The following is a 19,779-nucleotide window of genomic DNA, read 5'->3' as shown; positions in this document are numbered from 1 at the left end:
GAGCACCCCTCCACACACCCTACATATTTCCTTTTACCCGATTTTTCAGTCTTACCATTAGGCTGCACTGCCTTCTGCTGTGTACACGTTGTGCCTACTGTGCCTACTGTGTACACGCTGCGATTTACGTACTGTTGGCATCTCACATTTTCTGCTCCCAGGCCTCGCCCGGTAAACTCTCAGTATGTATATGAACCACTGAATTATTATTATTGTTAATTTTTAAAGTTTATTTATCTTAGAGAGAGAGAATGCGAGCATGTACACAAATGGGAGAGAGGCAGAGAGAGAGGGAGACAGAGTCCCAAGCCGGCTCCATGCTGTCAATGCGGAGCCAGATGTGGGGCTTGAGTTCACAGATCTGGAGATCATGAGCTGAGTGGAGATCAAGAGTCGGATGCTTACCCTGCTCAGCCATCCAGGTGCCCCAGATACGTTGAATTCTTTATATTGTTTCTATCTAAGTCTGTGCTATTCATAAAGAAAATTTTTTTAAGAAATATACTTTAGATTGCATTAGTTTATCTTGACTTAAAAATCTTTTTTTAAATAGTCTCTGCACCCAACATGGGGCTTGAACTCACGACTAGTTTATCTTGACTTTAAATTTTTTTTAAATAGTCTCTGCACCCAACATGGGCCTTGAATTCATGACTCCGAGATGAAGAGTTGCACTCTTCTCCAACTGAGCTGGCAGGCACTCCACATCTTGACCCTTACTTAGTAATATATTTCAGTTTTAAATATTTCTATCTTCAAATTAGAACTCTTGCATGGTAAGGCAAATTAAGAGATTCTTTTCCCATCAAAATTCAATTTCCTGTATCCAGATCGCCAAAAACTAGTTACTTCTCGTATTTAATTTTCTGTAGGTAGAAGTAAGTTATTGTAGAAAGCGTTTTTGTTCTCTTTCGTCAGTCTTCTGTGTGTTTGTGCGCAACAGGACTCGCTTACTGGAAGCAGGAGGAGAAGGACACACCTCCCTCGCTGCCGGAGACTTTAGAGAAGGCATTCGCACCTTCCTCCGGAGACAGGTTGCCAGGCCAGGTGATTTAAACTTTTTTTTTTTAATGTTTTATTTATTTTGATACAAAGAGAGACAGAGCATGAGAGGGGGAGGGGCAGAGAGAGAAGGAAACACAGAACCGGAAGCAGGCTCCAGGCTCTGAGCTAGCTGTCAGCACAGAGCCTGACGCGGGGCTCGAACCCACAAACGTGAGATCTGACCTTAGCCGAAGTCGGAGGCTTAACCAACTGAGCCACCCAGGCGCCCCCAGGCCAGGTGATTTAAAACCACTGTGTGTGTATGTGTTTCTGTCCTACAGTTACAGTTCAGTGCTCCATTTCATTATAAGTTTTCTGTTTTTCCAGTTTCTGATATACTGAAAGAAGAATGGGCTTTATTTATTTAATGTTTTATTTATCCCTGAGAGAGAGAGAGTGTGTGAGCAGGGAAGGGCAGAGAGAGGGGAGGGGGACACAGAATCCGAAGCAGGCTCCAGGCTCCAGACTCCGAGCTGTTAGCACAGAGCCCGACACAGGGCTCGAACCCATGAACCATGAGATCACGACCTGAGCAAAGTTGGACGCTCAACTGACTGAGCTACGCAGACACCCCAGAAAAGGCCTGGGCTTTAAATTGTACTTGGTTTCAAATGTGGTCTCTCACCCGTTGCCTCTGTCATCATAGGAAAGTTACTTGAAAATGGAATTAAAAATGCCCAGCTAATGTGTTGCAAAATCAGATGGGATGATTTTGTGTCTACCGTTCGGAATGTAGTAGGTCCGCAGATGACAACTTCCGCTCTTCCTGCACCTGGGCTTGATTTTCCATCCTGTTCTGCCCTCCTGCAAATCCATTTGTACCATGATGCTGAGCATTCTAATTTGCTGCAGTCATCTTCTTTGAGCACAAAATGTAAATATTTTCTTTACTTCAGAACAGTGAAATCAAACAATCTAGCATGTGTACATTCAGGTGGGGAGAAAGTAGCTTGGGGAAAAGGAGAGATTCCAGGAGTTCTCTAAGCACGAGGAATGGGCGTCAGTGGGGCAGCGGAGAGACGGCATACACATAGACGTTGGCGTCCCAGAGCGGGGTGGAAACCAGCATCCCATCCTTGAAGAAGGGAGCAAAAGAGACAGCTAAACACCGGGAAAGGAGGGCTGGGGAGTGAGGTTGTGAGGGGCCGGGAGCCTCCGTGGGCCGTGCGATTCCAGGGCTCACCGTGTGCGTGACGCCATCTGCAGCATCCGTAAGTGAATACATACGGATTGGTGATTCTAAGATGCTGTCCATTTTAAAACTTCCTGTTTCATAGTCCAGCAGCAACAAGAAATTATTCTCGGGGCGCCTGGGGGGCTCGGTTGGTTGGGCGTCCTGCTCTTGGTTTTGGCTCCGGTCGTGATCTGGTGCTTCGTGAGCTGGAGCCCCACCGTGGGCTCTGTGCTGACAGCTCGGAGGCTGCTTGGGCTTCTCTCCCTGCCTCCCTCTCTCCACCCCTCTTCTGCTGGCTTGCTCACTCTCTCTTTCTCAAAAACAAGTAAGTAACCTTAAAAAAATTATTCTAACAAAAATAAAAAGCACTGTATCAGTACTTTCTTACAACTTAGAATTTCTATTTTATTCTTATTGAAAGAGCTCATGGACCTTGTAACTGAACGTTGGTTTTTGTCATCTAACTCTTATACATACTTAAAAAGGACGATGTAAGTGAAATAAATTTGTTAAAACTTCTTCGCCTACAGAGGCTTATGCTCTCTTTTCAACTCAGTGTTGGTTTCTCTGTTTTTCCACATACTGTGAGCCGTCAAGAGCTCTGGGGATTGGCAAGGGTGAAAGGCCTTGGTGCTGGTTTTTACCGGGCCCAGAAGTTCCGTAGACCTGGCTTACTTTCCGTCCCCAGGCGGGGAATGTTGCTAAACATCTATGGTTCACCGTCCCTTATATACTGGGTCTCGGGGCCTCTGCTGTAGTCTCTAGGATTTCTTTCCAAACTGCTGACACCTGTTTGGCCAATTTGGATGCCTTCGATACTTGCTTCTGAGCAGGCAATGACAATTATGTCACAAATGCTACTTCACCGAAAGCAGTGTTAAGATGCTATTAATTACATGAGTCATCCTAATGTCAGAGACATTAAAATATGAAAAGAAATCATAGAAATGGAAAATGAGCTACCACGAGCTCTAAATAGAGTAATTCCAGCAGCCGTGCCCTGGTGGTGCTTCGCCAGGTCTGGAGCACCCCCGGGCAGGGATCCCTCAGGCTCGAGGCCACATCCGGAGTGCCCTGCTTGTTACAGGCTTTCAGCTTGAAAGGGGCTTTTAGGTTGTTGATATATAAACAGCAAAATTCCAGGGGTGCCTGGGTGGCTCAGCTGGTTAAGTGTCTGACTTCAGCTCAGGTCATGATCTCACAGTCTGTGGGTTCAGGTCCTGCATCAGGCTCTGTGCTGACAGCTCAGAGCCTGGATCCTGCTTTGGATTTTGTGTCTCCCTCTCTCTCTGCTCCTCCCCTGCTCACATGTTCTCTCTTGCTCGCTCCCTCAAAAATAAACATTAAAAATTTTTTTTAATTAAAAAAAGTTAAATTCCAAAGTAAGGTTACAGAAATTATGATAAGTTTTAAGGGTTTACATTCAGATGATTAATGCCTTTAACCCACAGGTAAAAGTTTGTCATATCCACAAGCTAGTCTGTTCAAACATGTTATTTCATGGTACTCTGCCGCCGGTGTGGGCGCGGAAGCGGGACACACATTTAAAGCTATACGCGAATATGTTCTTCGAGTGCTTTCAGTATCTCTCGTGCTGAATCTATAATCTCGTTTAAGACAGTTTAAATGTGAGGCCCGAGTTAAACGATACCCCGTCATGCCCCCCAGTAGGTCCCACTTTGAAATGATTTAAGGCTGGGGTTTTCATATTTGCAACTTTTCCAGCGTGACAACGCCCTGATTTCAAGCTGTAGGAATTAGGGTCATATCTTCTTATTTTATTAACTCAAAAGGGAGCTTATTTCCATTGGCAACTTCTTTCTTAACACTCTTTCTTGGTCTGCCAACTCTTAAAAAACTAGGAAAATGGATAAGGAACGCCATGTCGGTTTGCCTGTCTCCCTGAGTCACATGGTGTTAATATAGTCAGAAGTCTTCTTAATCCTGCCTCCCTCTTTTATCATGAAGTCTTTTTCTGCCTCAAAACTTGGTTTTTATCTTGAGTAGGGGGGGACTACAAAGGTTTTTTATTCTTTGGAAGTATTCTGCTACTAAATAACTTAGGTTCAGATTATCATTATCACCTTAATATTTATTTTTAGGGGATATAAAATTTTTTTCATTCTGAGGAAGACTCATAATTAATGGGTAATGACATCTAAACTTGTTTTATAAGTCTGACAATCTGGAGTCTCAATTCATTTAAAATCTTTCAGAAATCTTTTTGTGGTGCTGATCTTGATATCAGTGAACTTTTTTCGTCATTGATGATACCATCTAAATAATTTTGTTTCGTATCTTTAAGTCTAATACTAGTAATGAGATGAAGCTACCATCACTGAAGGATATTTATCATAAAAAACAAAGGGAGAACAAGCAGTTACCTGAGAGGAATCTCACTTGTGCTTCCAACCCAAATCATCCACCGGAGGTAAAGTTGGCAACACCCTGCTGAATGAAAATGAAAGATGCTTCATGAGTCTTAACCTGTAGCTCTAGCTTTATTCTCCCTAGGAGAGCTAAAGCCTCCTCACTTGAAAACAAACCCTGAGGGCTGAGGGCAAAACCTTACTGTTGTCTGTCTTCATTTCTAGGTACTGACTCTAGATCCAACGTTACACATGAAGCCAAGTCAGATGTCAGGGATTCAGCCACAAGGCTTTTTGAACGCCCTTGATGACAGACTTTCCTTTTCGCCAGACTCTGTTCTAGACCCCAGTATGTCCAGTCACTGTGACATAGACTCGTTTTCACAAGCAAGTAATGCCACTTCTCAGCCATCTGGATTCCCCAAATACCCTTCACACACAAAAGCTTCCCCAGTGGATTCTTGGAAAAATCATGGCTTCCCAAACGAGAGTAGGGGCAGCTCGACGTTTCCGTCGGTGTGCACTACTGCTAGTGACGACATCTCGGTCACCATCGGAGACGGAGAAAACATGGTCGTGGCGACTTCAGCCTCAGCCAGTCAGTCCCAGCTCCCGGGGATGGCCACCGGTGTCCCCGAGTGCATTTCACTGACTTCCCTGGAAGATCCCGTGATACTGTCTAAGTATGTGCTTCAGTGCGTGGCTTGTAATGTTACCAGACTTTCTCTGATGTCTGCTTGAATGCTGAAAATGATTTTTATTGACCTTCACTAATGTGTAAAGTCTTAAAAAAAAATAGAGAGATATAGCATTTTTTAAGGTAGAGCATCTAAAAATGAATCCATATCTTTGTTTTTTACTTAATTAGTTGCCTTTTATTTATTTATTTATTTATTTATTATTGAGACAAACAGAGCGGGAACAGGGGAGGGGCTGAGAGAGAGGGAGACAGAATCTGAGGCAGGCTTCAGGCTCTGAGCTGTCAGCACAGAGCACAGTATGGGGCTCGAACCCATGAACTGTGAGATTGTGACCTGAGCCAAAGTAAGCTGCTCAACTGACTGAGCCACCCAGGTGCCCCAGGAAATTTTTTACTAAGAAGTTTTTTTGCCCTTGCCAACAGGATTCGGCAGAACCTGAAGGAGAAGCATGCTCGACACATAGCCGATCTTCGAGCTTATTATGAGTCAGAAATAAATAGTTTGAAACAGAAACTGGAGGCAAAGGAGATTTCTGCAGTTGAAGATTGGAAGAAAACCAATCAAATTCTCATAGACAGGTAAAACATAATTCAACTGTAAAGTTAGAGTTTCTCCAACTTGGATATATTTTCATAAGTATATTTAATTGTAATGAAACACTTTGCAAAGATGTGCTTTAGATTTGAAATTTCTAACAGAGACCTGTTTGCCTAAGGAATTACGTTCACAGATGGAAACCAACCCCGTGTATGTAGCACACTAATAGCCGACGTGAGGACGTTTGTTTGCTACGGACAGAATACTGTAACAGCTGAGCCGATTTCCTGTATGTAAAGGAATGTCAGTTACGGGTGGATTAGTATTACACACAGATTTCCTAACAAGAGGTCTCTGACTAACGTCCTCCATCAGTTCTCAACCTGCTTTTAAACTCAGAGGCACAACTCCCGAACCTGTGTAAGCAATTGTCCTGTGCAGACAAGTAGCAGACCTGGAAACACGGGGACAGTTATGTTAAGGATACCTGTACACCTGTTTTAGGGAGAAAATCATGAACGAAATTTGATGCCTTCACTAATATTAATAGCAGCATACTTGCAACATACTTTACATTTAAATGGGATTTAGACAAGATTGAAAGCTCAGGTGGGGGTACCTGGATGGCTCAGTCTGTTAAAGGTCTGACTCTTTTTTTTGTTTGTTTTTTAAAATACTAATTTTGAGAGAGAGGGGAGTAGGGCAGAGGAGCAGCGGGAGGGGGACAGAGGACCCAAAGTGGGCTCTGATCAGAGAGCCCAATGCAGAGCTCAAGCTCCCAAACCATGAGATCATGACTAGACACTTAACCGACTGAGCCACCCAGGCGACCCCCTCCTTAAAAAATTTTTTTTTAATTTATTTTGAGAGAGAGAGAGAGAGCAGGGGAGGAAGAGAGAGAGAGGGAGACAGAATCCCAAGCAGGCTCTGTGCTGTTAGCGCACTTAACTGGCGGAGCCACCCAGGCGCTCCAAGTGTCCAATTCTTGATTTTGGCTCAGGTCTTGATCTCACAGTGAGATTGAGCCCTCATTGGACTCTGTGTTGACAATGTGGAACCTGCTTGGGACTCTCTCCCTCTCCCTGTCCCTCTCTCTGTCCCTCCCTCATTTGCACTCTCCCTGTCTCTCAAAAGTAAATAAACATAAAAAAAAAAACTCCTCAGGTTGGTATAGCAGCAAAGTATTCTTTTATAAGGCAGAAAAAGACAAAGCCTCTTGAAAAACGACTAGGAGAGAACTAAAATTTTTGGTCCAGTTAATAGTTTAACTTGGAGAATTGTCGGAAAACTAGCCTTTGTATTGGTTTGTGGTTGCTGTGGTAGTTAACATGCTGTTAACTACCTGTGTGTTACTTCAGCCCCTGGGGGTGGGGTTGAGGGCAGGAACGGGGCAGGGGTGTGAAAAAAGCCAGAAATAGGTTTTCTAGGATAAAAGGAAAAGAGTAGATGGCAGGCTAGGGGAAGTTGGTTCTTGCTTTTTGTTGTTGTTTGTTTGTTCTTGAGAAGTCATAGATGACTGTAGGTTCTTCGTGGGGAAGACGAGAATGAAAGAAGCTAGGAGACCTCGTTGGGGAAAGACAGGCGACCAGAGAAGACACCTAGGAAATGATAGCTTTCTGTCTACCAGCTGCTGGGCCATGGAGTGGGGAGGCAGTGTAGGTAGGACAGATTGGAAGGCAGGGTTTGAGTCCATGGCTGTGTCCTAACAGTGACATCAGCAGTCAGGGCACTGGGGTAGGCGGAAGGACAGCATGCAGATAAATAGCAGGGGCTGCAGGCATCCAGAACTGGAGAAGTGATTCACCAAAGATGAAAGCCAAGTGTAAGTTGTCAGCGCACACATAAGGGTTTTTTAGAACTAAAATTGCAAATGGGAGAATCCCCCCGGAACTGCCCATGGTGCCGCGGGCCCTCCTCCTGTGGGCGGGGCTGCGGCCTTCCTCTTATAGACGGGGCCGCCTCGGACTCTTCTCTTGTAGGCCAGCTTCGATGTCAGATTGCTGTGTGACACGGCCTCTTGCCAGAGTCAGGGTGGGAATTAAAACGGAAATAGAGTTAACACACCTACACTTGACTATTTAGTGCTCTTTCTTTCTCGAATGGTTTTCTCAGTATTTCATTTCTATATGGCAGCATTGGACAGTGGTTAGGAACATGAAGTCTGGAGCCAGGCATCCAGGTTTAGCATCCCGATGTGATGGCTGGTAACCTGGAAGGAACTCAGCTTCCTTTTGTTTTCTCATCTGTAAAATGCTAATGACAGTCCTAACTCGTCGGATTGTGAGGGTGAATGTAAGTGCTTAACGTGGACTTGGCATGTAATGAGTGCCAAATAGATACTGTCTTGTACTCACAATTCATGAACATGGGGTCCAAATGATAACCAGATTCCTCTGTGTATTTTGTTATATTAAGGTTCTGTGGTGATTAACTTTATGAAGAACGTCTTTTATTATAAGAAGAATACATTTATGCTCATTTGGAAAAGTACGGAGGGATATAATATGAAAAATCTCCCTACCAACCTCCAAGTTTTCAGACTTAAGTTTTATATCCTAGAAATCACAATACATATATTTATAAATAGTTTTTATCATAACAAAGATCAAGCTGTTTTATGCATTCCTTTATATCTTGTATTTTTAAATTCAGATTTTAGTTTTTAATGTAAAATATAACAATTTGCCATGTTAAGCATTTTTAAGTGAGCATTTCGCTGGCATGTCATACATTCATGTTGGGCAACCATCGATACCATCCATCTTGCTACTTGAACTCTTCGTCTTGGGAGCCTGATCCCCTGTACCCATTAAACCACAAGTCTCCACTGCCACCACCCCCATCGTCTAGTGCCCGCCGTCCTACTTTCTGTCTATGAATTAACGCTTCAGATAACCTTGGGTACCACGTAAAAGTAGAAGCGTACTTTTCTGTCTGGCTCATGTCGCTGCGCGTAGTGCCCTCAAGGTTCATCTAAGTCAGAGCAGGCTTTAGACTGCCATCGTTTTTGAGGCTGAATCGTATCCCACTGCATGGATAGACCACGTTCCGTTTACCCGTCCAGCCCTCGTGGACACTTGGCTCGCTCCCCTCTTTTGGCTTGTGTGCATATTGCTGTGAGCACGGGTCTTTGAATGTCTTTTGTATTTCGCTTTTTTCACTTACCTTTAGGGAATCTTTCAATATTGTCATTTTCTCTACAAACTGATACCAGGTGTATTAGAATGTATTTTATGAAAACAGCATCCTGAGTGTTCACTAACATTGAAGGATTTGTTTTCTATTATATATTGGAGAATCAGATTTATAGAATACTTCTAAGAGGAAGGATTTTGTCTTCTAATGTTTTCTTCTCAATTTATGGTTTTTAGATGTGGCCAATTAGATAGTGCTCTGAGTGAAGCAGCTAGTCGTGTGAGAGCACTTGAAAACAAGAATAACTTGCTGGAAATAGAAGTCGTAAGTACTCTTTTGTTTGGTGGCTTAATGTTAAGAATTGAAGCCTTTTTATTAACTGAACTTTAGAGACAAATTGGTAGTTTTATGAAAACGTTGGCTATGTGTTGTTTTAAATCTTTAGGTTGTCTTATTAAGTAAGTTTATATTTTGAATGCTGCTGGCTTCATTGGATAAGATACTTTTACCCTTTAAATTTTTTATTATTTTTATTGAGATATAATTTGCATATCAAGAGACTCACTCTTTGAAAGTGTACAATTCTGTGGTTTTTGGTGTATTTGCAAACTTGTGCAAGTATCACTACAGTCAATTTTAGAATATTTTCTCACTGAAAAAGAAACCCTGGGGGCACCTGGGTGGCTCAGTTGATTGAGTGTGACTCTAGATTTTGGCTCAGGTCATGATCTCGAGGTTCATGAGATCGAGCTCCACGTCAGGCTCTGGTGTTGGCAGCATAGAGCCTGCTTGGTATTTTCCCTCCCACTCCCTGCCTCTCCCAGCTTGCTCTCTCCTTCTCTCTCTCTCTCTGTCTTGAAAATAAATAAATGAGCATTAAATAAATAAATAAATAGATAGATGGAAACTCTGGAACCCTTAACCATGAGTCTTTCCCTCCTAATCCCAGATCTTTATTATTTCTCTTCTTCTGCTGAGTTTGGGGTGCCCTTGCTGCTCCCCTTCTAGTTCTGTTAAGTACTCTGTTAGATTTTGAATTTGCGCTTTATCTAGTTTGTTGAAATAGGCCTGGATTGCAATAAACTTCCCTCTTAGGACTGCCTTTGTTGCATCTCAGAGAGTTTGGGTTGTTGTATTTTCATTTTCATTTGTTTCCATATTTCCTCTCTAATTGCCTGATTAGCCCTATCATTCTTCAGTAGGGTGGTTTTTAACCTTCACATTTTTGGAGGTTTTCCAGACTTTTTCCTGTGATTAATTTCAAGTTTCATAGTGTTGTGATCTGAAAGTGTTCATGGTATGATGTCAGTTTGTTTATACTGATGGAGGGCTGCTTTATGCCCCAGTGTGTGATCTATCTTGGAGAATGTGGCTTGTGCAGTCGAGAAGAGGGTGAATTTCCTAACTTCAGGATGCAGAGTTCTAAATGTATCTATCAGTTCCATCTGTTCCAATGTGTCGTTCAGGTCCATTGTTTCTGCAGTGATTTTCTGTCTGGTTGATCTATCCATTGCTGTCGGTGGAGTATTAATGTCCCCTGCAATTAGCACATTCTTGTCAATAAGGTTGTTTCTGTTTGTGATTAATTGTTTTATGTATTTGGGTGCTCCCGAATTTGGTGTGTGGATGTTTATAATTGTTAGCTCTTCCTGATGGAGAGACCCTGTAATTATTATATAATGTCCTTCTTCATCTTTTGTTACTGCCTTTACTTTAAAGTCCAGTTTGTCTGATATAAGTATGACTACTCTGCCTTTCTTTTGGCTTCCAGTCCCATGTAGATATTTCTCCATCCCTTTACTTTCAATCTGGAGGTGTCTTCAGGTCTAAAATGAGTCTCTTGTAGACAGCAATAGATGGATTTTGGTTTTTTATCCATTCTGATACCCTGTGTCATTTGACGGGGCATTCAGACCATTTACATTCAGTGTTATTATTGAAAAATGTGGGTTTAGATTCATTGTGTTCTCTGTAGCGTTCAGGTTTGTAGTGACATCTCTGGTACCTTGAATTCTTTGCAACATTTCCCTCATAGAGTCCCTCGTAGGATTTCTTGTAGGGCTGGTTTGGAGGTCATGAATTCTCTCAATTTTTATTTGAGAACACCTTTATCTCTCCTTCTATTTTGAATGAGAGGCTGGCTGGGTAAAGGATTCTTGGCTGCATATTTTGTCGAAGATTTCCTGCCATTCCTTCCTGGCCTGCCAAGTTTCAGTAGATAGGCAACCACTCTGATAGGTTTCCCTTTGTGTGTGAGGGCCCTTCTCTCCCTAGCTGCTTTCAGAATTCTCTCTTTATCTTTATATATTGCCAGTTTCACTGTGATATGTCGTGCCGAAGGTCGATTCAAGTTACGTCTTAAGGGGGTTCTTTGTGCCTTTTGAATTTGAGTGTCTGTTTCTTTCCCCAGAGTCGGGAAATTTGCAGTTATAATTTGATCTATCATCCCTTCAGGGCCTTCTTCTTCTTCTTCTTCCTCAGGAACTCCTATGATATGAATGTTGTTCCATGTGATTGTATGTCTCAGGTCTCGAATTCTCCTTTCCTGCTCCTGGACCAATTTCTCTTTTTTTCTTGGCTTCCTCTTTTGCTGTAACTGTGTCTTCTAATTCACCTATTCTTCTCTCTGCCTTTCAGTTGTGAGTTGGCTGCTTCCATTTTATTATTCACCTCATTTATAGCCTTTTTAAACTCATCACAGCTATTTTGAAAGTCCCTAGTCATTGTATCAGTAGCTTCTTTGATGCTTTTTTCAAGCCCAGTGATTAATTTTATGACGGTTGTTCTAAATTCTTGTTCTGTTATGTTGCTTAGATCTGTTTTGAGCAGTTCTGTGGCTGTGACTTCTTCCTGGAGTTTCTTTAGGGATGAGTTCTTTCGCTTTGTCATTTTGGCCAGCTTTCTGTCTTGTCAGTTTCAAAGCTTGTTGTGCACTGTGCGCCTGTTAGTCTTGCTCTGTCAGAGGAGGCTCATTGACTGTCCAGGGCCAAGTCATTTCAGGAAGTGTTCTTTTAATGGTGTCTCTCAGTTTCTCTTGTTGTGCCTTTTATTATTTTATTTCCCTACTCAGCAATATTTGGGACTCTCCGTCGTGTGTACTTTGGCTTGTTTCTTGGGGTAACCCTGAAAAGGAAAACAGACAGACAAACACAGGGAACAAAAACACACAAATGCACAGACAAATCAAACAAACAAGTTAAAAGGGGAAAGGAAGAAAAGAAAAGGAAGGGAGAGGAAAGAGAAGAAAAGAAGAGAAGAAAAAATAAAGAGGGGCAGAGACAACAAAGGACACCGGACAGTCTAAAAGCGTATGACCAGCCGAGGGGAGAGATAAGGACGAGATAAGGGAGAATCTATCTCTCCCTTGTGCCAGAATCCATTCATTCAGTTCACACTTACTGGATGTCTTTGATGCACGGCCAACATTCCCGTAGGTTCTGTCTCCTCGTTAGAGCATTACAAACATATTCTTTCTCATACACCATGGACTTCTTTCCAAGCAATGGCATTTTGAAACAGTGAGAAAGACCGTGAATTCAACAAGGTTCATAGGCCACTATGCTTCTGTTTCTCATTGTCCCCGAATTTTGATGGAGGTTTGCTTCAGGTCCCACTGCTGTCTCCAAATCTTCAGCAGCTACCTGGAATTTACCACTTTGCTTTCCCTTCACTTGGAACCTAGTTCTTCATTCTGAGGAGTGGTCTCCGAAAAGGCTTTCCCTCCTAATCCCAAAGCCCCTGTCCCCAGCCTCGAATAAGCACTACCCTACTTTCTGTTCTTTGGGTTTGCCTGCTCTGGACACTGCTAGAAATGGAATCGTATATATGTGACTTTTTTTGTCCAGCTTCTTCCACTTAGCATGATTGTTTCCACGGTTTATCCGTGTTGTAGCATGAATATGTATTTCACTATTTTTTATGGTTGAAAAATCTGTTATGGATAGACCGCATTTATTTATTCGTTCACTAGGGGATGGATGTTTGGGTGGTTTTGATTTTTTGGCTATTATTTGCTATGAATATTTGTATGCAAGATTTTATGTGGACTTAGGTTTTAAATTTTCTTGGATGTATAACTAGGAATACATAATCTTAAAAAATTAAAAACATTTTTTAAATGTTTATTTTTAAGAGAGACAGACAGACGTGAATAGGGGGAGAGGCAGAGAAAGAATGAGAGACACAGAATCTAAAACAGGCTCCAGTCTCTGAGCTGTCAGCACAGAGCCCTATGCAGGGCTCAAACTTGGGAACGGTGAGATCATGACCTGAGCTGAAGTCAGACACTTAATATTTTAAAATATTTTTTCATGTATTACCAAATTATATTCTTCTGTGTGTAATCTTGTTGGTAACATTTTGATGGAAAATGCCAGTTATGTTCTGTGCACTCTTTGTCTTTCTTTGATATATATATATTTTTAAGTTGTCTTTGTCTCCTAAACTGTAAACTTCTCAAAGTCAGGGACTGGTCTTTCTTGCTAATCTTATATTTCTTGTACCCTAGTGCCTGGCGCCTAGTGGATATTCAAGAAATGATTGTTGAGTGAACATTAATATTGCAGATGTCTTTTGAATTTTCTCTTTTATTTTCGTAGTAAGTGAAAGAATAGGGTAAGAGATGCTTGATTCTCCCTAAATATTAACATGGGGCAACAGATTCCAGCTGCACTTTCAAAATTATTTTCCTAGTAGCCATGGGTATTTTCTTCATTAAAGCGACAGGTAAGCCCAGCAGTACCAATGCCAGAAGTGGTTTTCTGTCTATACTTCATGACAATCTCATGAAGCTGTTATTGATTGATTGGCTGTTTTTTTCTTTTTTTAGAAAAATTTTTAAGTTTTATTTATTTTGAGAGAGGCAGAGATAGCACAGCAGCAGAGGGGCAGAGAGAGAGAGACACACACAGAATCCCAAGCAGGCTCTGTGCTGCAAGCACAGTCAGACGCGGGGCTTGAACCCATGAGCCGTGACACCGTGACTTGAGCTTAAACCAACAGTCGGATGCTAATTAATTAATTTCTTTAATGTTTATTTAATTTTTGAGAGAGAGAGAGAGAGAGCGTGAGCAGGGGAGGCCACAGAGAGAGAGGGAGACCCAGATTCCAAAGCAGATTCCAGGCTCTGAGCTGTCAGCACCGAGCCTGACACGGGGCTCAGACCCACAAACCGCGAGATCATGACCTGAGCTGAAGTTGGACGCTTAACTGACTGAGCCACCCAGGCGCCCCTGAAGATTTTATTTTTGAGTAAATTCTACACCCATCATGGGCCTTGAACTTATAACTGTGAGAGCAAGATTCACTCGCTCCACCAACTGAGCCAGCAGGGTGCCCCTGAAGCTTTAGCAGAATAATCCTTTTTAGTCTCCATCCCAAGACATGACAAAATATTAAATTTGTTGATTCCCATTTGTAGATTTTATTACTTTTATAGTTTAATGTCCATAATTTATTAGCTGCTACTGAAACATCTATTTTTTTTTTAATTAAAAACAATTTATTCTTGTTTTTATTTTGTAGAGTGATTTCAGAGAACGCTTCAATGCAGCCAGCAGTGCTTCCAAAATTTTGCAGGAACGTATTGAGGAAATGAGAACAAGTAATAAAGAAAAAGACAATACCATCATTCGGCTAAAATCTCGACTGCAGGATTTAGAAGAAGCCTTTGAGGATGCTTACAAACTCTCAGATGATAAAGAAGCTAGACTGAAACAGGAAAACAAAATGTTTCAAGATGTAAGTGACAACAGAAACTTAAAGACAGGGTATATAGCACAACGTTATACTACTATAGACTCATGACTTGGTCCAAGTTTCTTTTCGTTTCACATAACTTTGCTGTAGCTGCAAATATAGATTCTCCTGACTGAGTCTCTAAGGTCTTATCTTGAAGCAGGAAGTCAGAGCTTTCGGAGCTGTGGTGTTTCCCCCATGGGTTTTGCCTCTGGCGGGTCAACTTTTGAGCTATCTTAAATCAGGATCTGTGTGGCTGGATGGGTAAAATGAATCAGATTTAGAACAGGATTGACTGGGGCGCCTGGGTGGCTCAGTCGGTTAAGCGTCCGGCCTGGGCTCAGGTCGTGATTTCACGGTTTGTGGATTCGAACCCCGAGTCAGGCTCTGTGCTGACAGCTCAGAGCCTGGAGTCTGTTTCAGATTCTGTGTTTCCCTCTCTCTCTGACCCTCTGCTGCTCATGCTGTCTTTCTTTCTCAAAACAAAAAACAGAAAACAAAAAGCAAACATTAAAAAAATTTAGAACAGGATTGACTGAATTTTTCACTCTGCTTTAATGTCACTTAAAGTTTGGATTTGTATAACATTGAAAATACATTAGGTTTTGGGTTGTGTATTTTTTTTTCCCTAGGTTTTCCTTAATATCCTTTGTCATGGTATATAAAGAAATCTGAAAGTATTGCAGCCGTTGCAGTTTTCTCCCTGAGAACATAAGATTGTTGTTAATTTTTAAAATTTTATTTTTATGAAGATAATACATGTAAAAAAAAGATAATACACGTAATTTAAAAAAATTTTTTAATTTATTTCTGAGAGAGAGACAGAGCATGAGCAGGGGAGGGGCAGAGAGAGAGGGAGACACAGAACCAGAAGCGAGCTCCACCAGTTGTCCTATGGACAACTTATTTAAAAATATTTCAGATATCAAAATTCTAGCTGTATGATTTGTTTTGAATTTTTGTTTTTATTTTCAAGAGAGCAAGTGGATGGGAATTTGTCAGAGTTCTGCCAGGCAAATTCACTGTTTCACTGAAGCATTTGGATTCTCTTAGCTACTGTATACGAAATCCGATTATATTGGTGCGTTTTTACAGTTAGGGTTTTGCAGTAACTTCTATATTTTAATAGAAATGAATTCCTAAACTCCCTCCCCTTTCCCCCATTTCAGGAATTTAAAATTAAGTAGAACAAAAACCCAGCGCACCTGTTAGTGAGAATTGTCACTATCGTCTTGGGAACCAATTTTCATTAAACTTGAAGCAGTTGTGACATCGGCAGTGTTTTGGTTCAGACACCTGTTCACAGAAAAGCATGATGGGAAAATATTTTCTAACTTGAGTGTTCCTTTTTAAATGTGAATTTTTATTTCTTTTTAATTATTTTAAAATATTTAAACCTTTTTCTTGATCTTAAAGATCGTGTAGATTGGGGCTGGGGAGGGATGAGGGGTGAGTGAGTCTAAGGAAATGAAATAATCAGTGACTGAAACCATTTTCCCATCATTCTTTGTTCTGAGCATTCTCTGTACCCTTCAGATATCCATCTTTTTCATTTAAAACCCAGCCTTTCACTTGAAAGGTTTTATTGTGTAAAAAAGTTCCACAAGTCAATAATTTAGAGGAAAATGAGTATTTGGTCCAAAAAAGGAAAAATAATCAAGAATTTAGGGCTTTTATTTTTTCGTTTGTAATTGTGTAAAAAATGGGAAAAAAACATAAAAAGCAGAATTTTAATGTGAAGACATTTTTTGCTATAATCATTAGTTTTAGAGGCATTGTTAGTTTAGCGTGTGTGCAGAGTCCATTTCCCACATCTTTCCTCAAGTATCTTCTATTTTTATCATGAATTCCCTTTTAATCAACTGTAGGTTATTTAAAATAAATTCCTACAACTTAACGGGAAAAAAAAAAAAAAGAAGCGGGCTCCAGGCTCCGAGCTGTCAGCACAGCCCATAGCCCGACATAGGGCTTGAACTCACAAACAATGAGATCATGACCCGAGCATCAGTCAGATGCTCAACCACCTAAGCCACCCGGGTGCCCCTACAGTCGCACTTTTTAAAACCTACTTTATTTTCCAGCACAGTTTTAGATTTACAGAAAACTTTTTTTTTTTAATTTTATTTATTTATTTATTTTTAATTTATTTTTAATACAGAGAGAGACAGAGCATGAGAGGGGAAGGGGCAGAGAGAGAAGGAGACACAGAACTGGAAGCAGGCTCCAGGCTCTGAGCTGTCAGCACAGAGCCTGAGACGCGGGGCTCGAACCCACAAACGTGAGATCTGACCTGAGCCGAAGCCAGAGGCTCAACCGACTGAGCCACCCAGGCGCCCCTAGATTTACAGAAAACTTGAGAAGGTAGCGCTGTGTTCCCATATGCCCTGCGCAGTTCCCATTATTAAGGTCTCACATCAGTGTGGTATGTTTGCCGCCGTTAACCAATATTGATACATTATTGTTCAGTAAATTCCATAGCTTTTTCATACTTCCTGTGTTTCTGCCTAGTGTTATTTTTCTGTCCCGAGTCCCGGAGAACATTTAGGTGACATGATGCCCCCTCACGTCCCTTTCACCTACAGCAGTTTCTCAGACTCCCTGTTTTTGCTCACCCGCACAGTTCTGAGGAGGCCTGCTCAGGGAATTTGTTGGATACCCTTTGGGATTAGTCTGATGCTTCTCCCATGACTAGACCGTAGGTGTGGAATATTGGGAGGAAAACCACGGAGGGAAGGTGCCATTCTCAGCGCATCCTATCAATACACCCTGCGTATTTCATCCCCTGCCAGGAAGGCTTCAGGAGACAGTGGCTAGAAACACTGTTCACTGTGTCATATTTGATGAGAACGTCACGTGGTTTTGGTTGTTACTCTTTTTTTTAATGTTTATTTATTTATTTATTTTGAGAGAGAGAGAATGCAAGCAGGGGCGGGGCAGAGAGAGAGGGGGAGAGAGAGTGCCAGGCAGGCTCCATGCTGTCAGCCCTGGAACCCGAAGCAGGGCTTGAACCCACAAACTCCTGAACCATGAGATCATGACGTGAGTGGAAATCAAGAGTCCAGCACTTAACCAGCCGAGACAGCCAGGCGCCCCTGGTTATTACTGTTCTTATTCATGTACGGCAACAATATAATTTTTGTGAGTAAATGACGAGATCCTGGTTTTTAAAAATTCTTGCACATTTTGCTTTGCCATTATATCAGACGACAGAAAGTAGTAAAAACTGTATAGAAACTTTGCAAATACCTTTCACATTGATGCTAAATCCTAACCTTTGACCCTATGTGCCTGGCCATTCTGTCAGCGGCCGCACGTGGCCGTGGCTGCCCCTGTGGGCAGCACAGACAGAGAACAGACCCGGTGCTGCGAAAGTTCTGCTGGGCAGCGCTGTTGTAGAACGTTCTTCATGTGGGTTGCAGTCAGATTCAGGTGGCTGAGATGCACAGGAGTGGAGGGAGCTGAGCCCTGCGCGCAGCCGATCAGGTGGCCTTGTCCCCTTGTGGGGTTGACCCTCATCTCTTGGTTAAGGCGCTGGTTGCGTGGCGTCTCCGCTCCGAAGTGATACCACCCCGCTTGGAATGAGTAAGTGTCGGGATGTGTTAAGACTCGGTAAGTCCCGTTCTTCTCCTCCGACTCTTACCGCTAGCGTCCGCGTCTGCCGAGGAGTCTCTCCTGAAACAAGCAGTTACCGTGGGGGTTGCCGAATGGCGGTTTCCTCTTACCTTCTACAGTTTTCTGACAGGAGGGCCTCCTTGCTCTCCTTTGTGTATTTGTGTCCGTGTGGACTCCTGGGTTCTGATTCAGTGAGTTAGAGTTCTTTTTGTTGTTAGGGTTCTTCTTCTTATTATTATTTTTAATGTTTATTTATTTTTAAGACAGACACAGAGTGCGAACAAGGGAGGGGCAGAAGAGAGGGAGACACAGAATCGGAAGCAGGCTCCAGGCTCTGAGCTGTCAGCACAGAGCCCGATGCGGGGCTCGAACCCACAAACTGTGAGATCATGACCTGAGCTGAAGTGGGGCACTTAACCTACTGAGCCACCCAGGTGCCCCAAGGGTTATTATTTTGATGCCTGCTCTGTCCTTGTTTTGGCCAGTGGGCCAAGTGTCAGGCTGGCTGGTTCCTCCTCTTGGCGTGTTCCCGTCACTCTCTGAGCACATCCACCTTCCTGGCACAGCAGGACATCCCGGGCTCCCCTTGGACTCTCCCCGTCTCAGCCCTCAATCACTCATGCTTCCAAGGAGCCCTGGTTCCTTTAGGCAGAAAATGATGCTTAGAAACGAGGTCTAGTGCTAGGCATGTTCATCGGCACCGGGAGGCCACTGTTTTTACTTCTGCAGAAACCCTCCACAGTCCTGTTGCAGTAGCTGCGAAGAGCCGAGCATCGCTGGGATGTTTTGAACTGAAATTATACCAGTGTTGCCAGTGATGACCCTGTCTTTGTTTGCATTTGTTATGTCACGTGTGTCCACGTGCCAGCTGTCGGCAGATACAATTGGAACACCCCTTCTGTCCCCTTCTCTCCTACCTGCTAGGCTGAACTCCCTCTTGGTTTTCCCCACGCACTTCTTGCTACTTTTGCCCAAACCCGTGTGTCTGCGAGCAGTGCCTAGTAACGTGTATGGACCATGTGGGAGTTGTGTTGTAGCGCCTGTATCTTCCAGCAGCCTGCTTTGTATTTTTATTTTTATGTAGGCTCCACGCCCGGAGTGGGGCTTGAACTCAAGACTCTGAGGTCAAGATTTGCGTGTTCTGACTGAACCAGCCAGGCTCCCCCTCCTGCAACCTGTTTTTGTTTCCAGCGTTGTTTCTGAGATTTACCCTGCTGACACATGCAGCTTTTGTTTATTTTTATTGTAAACATATTTTAAATATTTCAGGTATATAAAAAGAAAAATATACCTGGGGACCAACCACTCGTCTTCAGATTTAAAATACCACAGATATGATTGAGAGAGGGAGACACAGAATCAGGACACAGATCACGAGTTGCATGCTCCAGGGACTGAGCCAGCCAGATGCCCCTATTTCTTGAATTTTTAACATTTAACATTATCCATAAACATTGTGGATGAAGATTTA

The 19,779-nt window shown here is 42.5% G+C and overlaps 1 protein-coding gene across 8 annotated transcripts in view; it reads left to right on the top strand.

Moving 5' to 3' along the window:
- MPHOSPH9 (M-phase phosphoprotein 9) overlaps nt 1–19,779 on the top strand; it is a 65,355-nt gene that overhangs the window by 21,151 nt on the left and 24,425 nt on the right. For 5 of the 8 annotated variants that reach the window (XM_029921794.1, XM_029921792.1, XM_029921796.1 and 2 more), the window contains 6 exons: nt 944–1,047; nt 4,524–4,649; nt 4,813–5,270; nt 5,711–5,866; nt 9,197–9,284; nt 14,484–14,699. In XM_029921794.1, coding sequence (XP_029777654.1) covers nt 944–1,047; nt 4,524–4,649; nt 4,813–5,270; nt 5,711–5,866; nt 9,197–9,284; nt 14,484–14,699 — 1,148 coding nt within the window. The remainder of the gene's footprint in view (nt 1–943; nt 1,048–4,523; nt 4,650–4,812; nt 5,271–5,710; nt 5,867–9,196; nt 9,285–14,483; nt 14,700–19,779) is intronic. The other 3 variants (XM_029921795.1, XM_029921793.1, XM_029921798.1) reach the window with 3 other exon arrangements.

The sequence above is a fragment of the Suricata suricatta genome, chromosome 14 (genome assembly GCF_006229205.1).
Source record: "Suricata suricatta isolate VVHF042 chromosome 14, meerkat_22Aug2017_6uvM2_HiC, whole genome shotgun sequence".
Classification (NCBI taxonomy): Eukaryota; Metazoa; Chordata; class Mammalia; order Carnivora; family Herpestidae; genus Suricata; species Suricata suricatta.
Note: the sequence above shows the minus strand (reverse complement) of the source record. Positions and strands in the feature narration are given on the sequence as shown.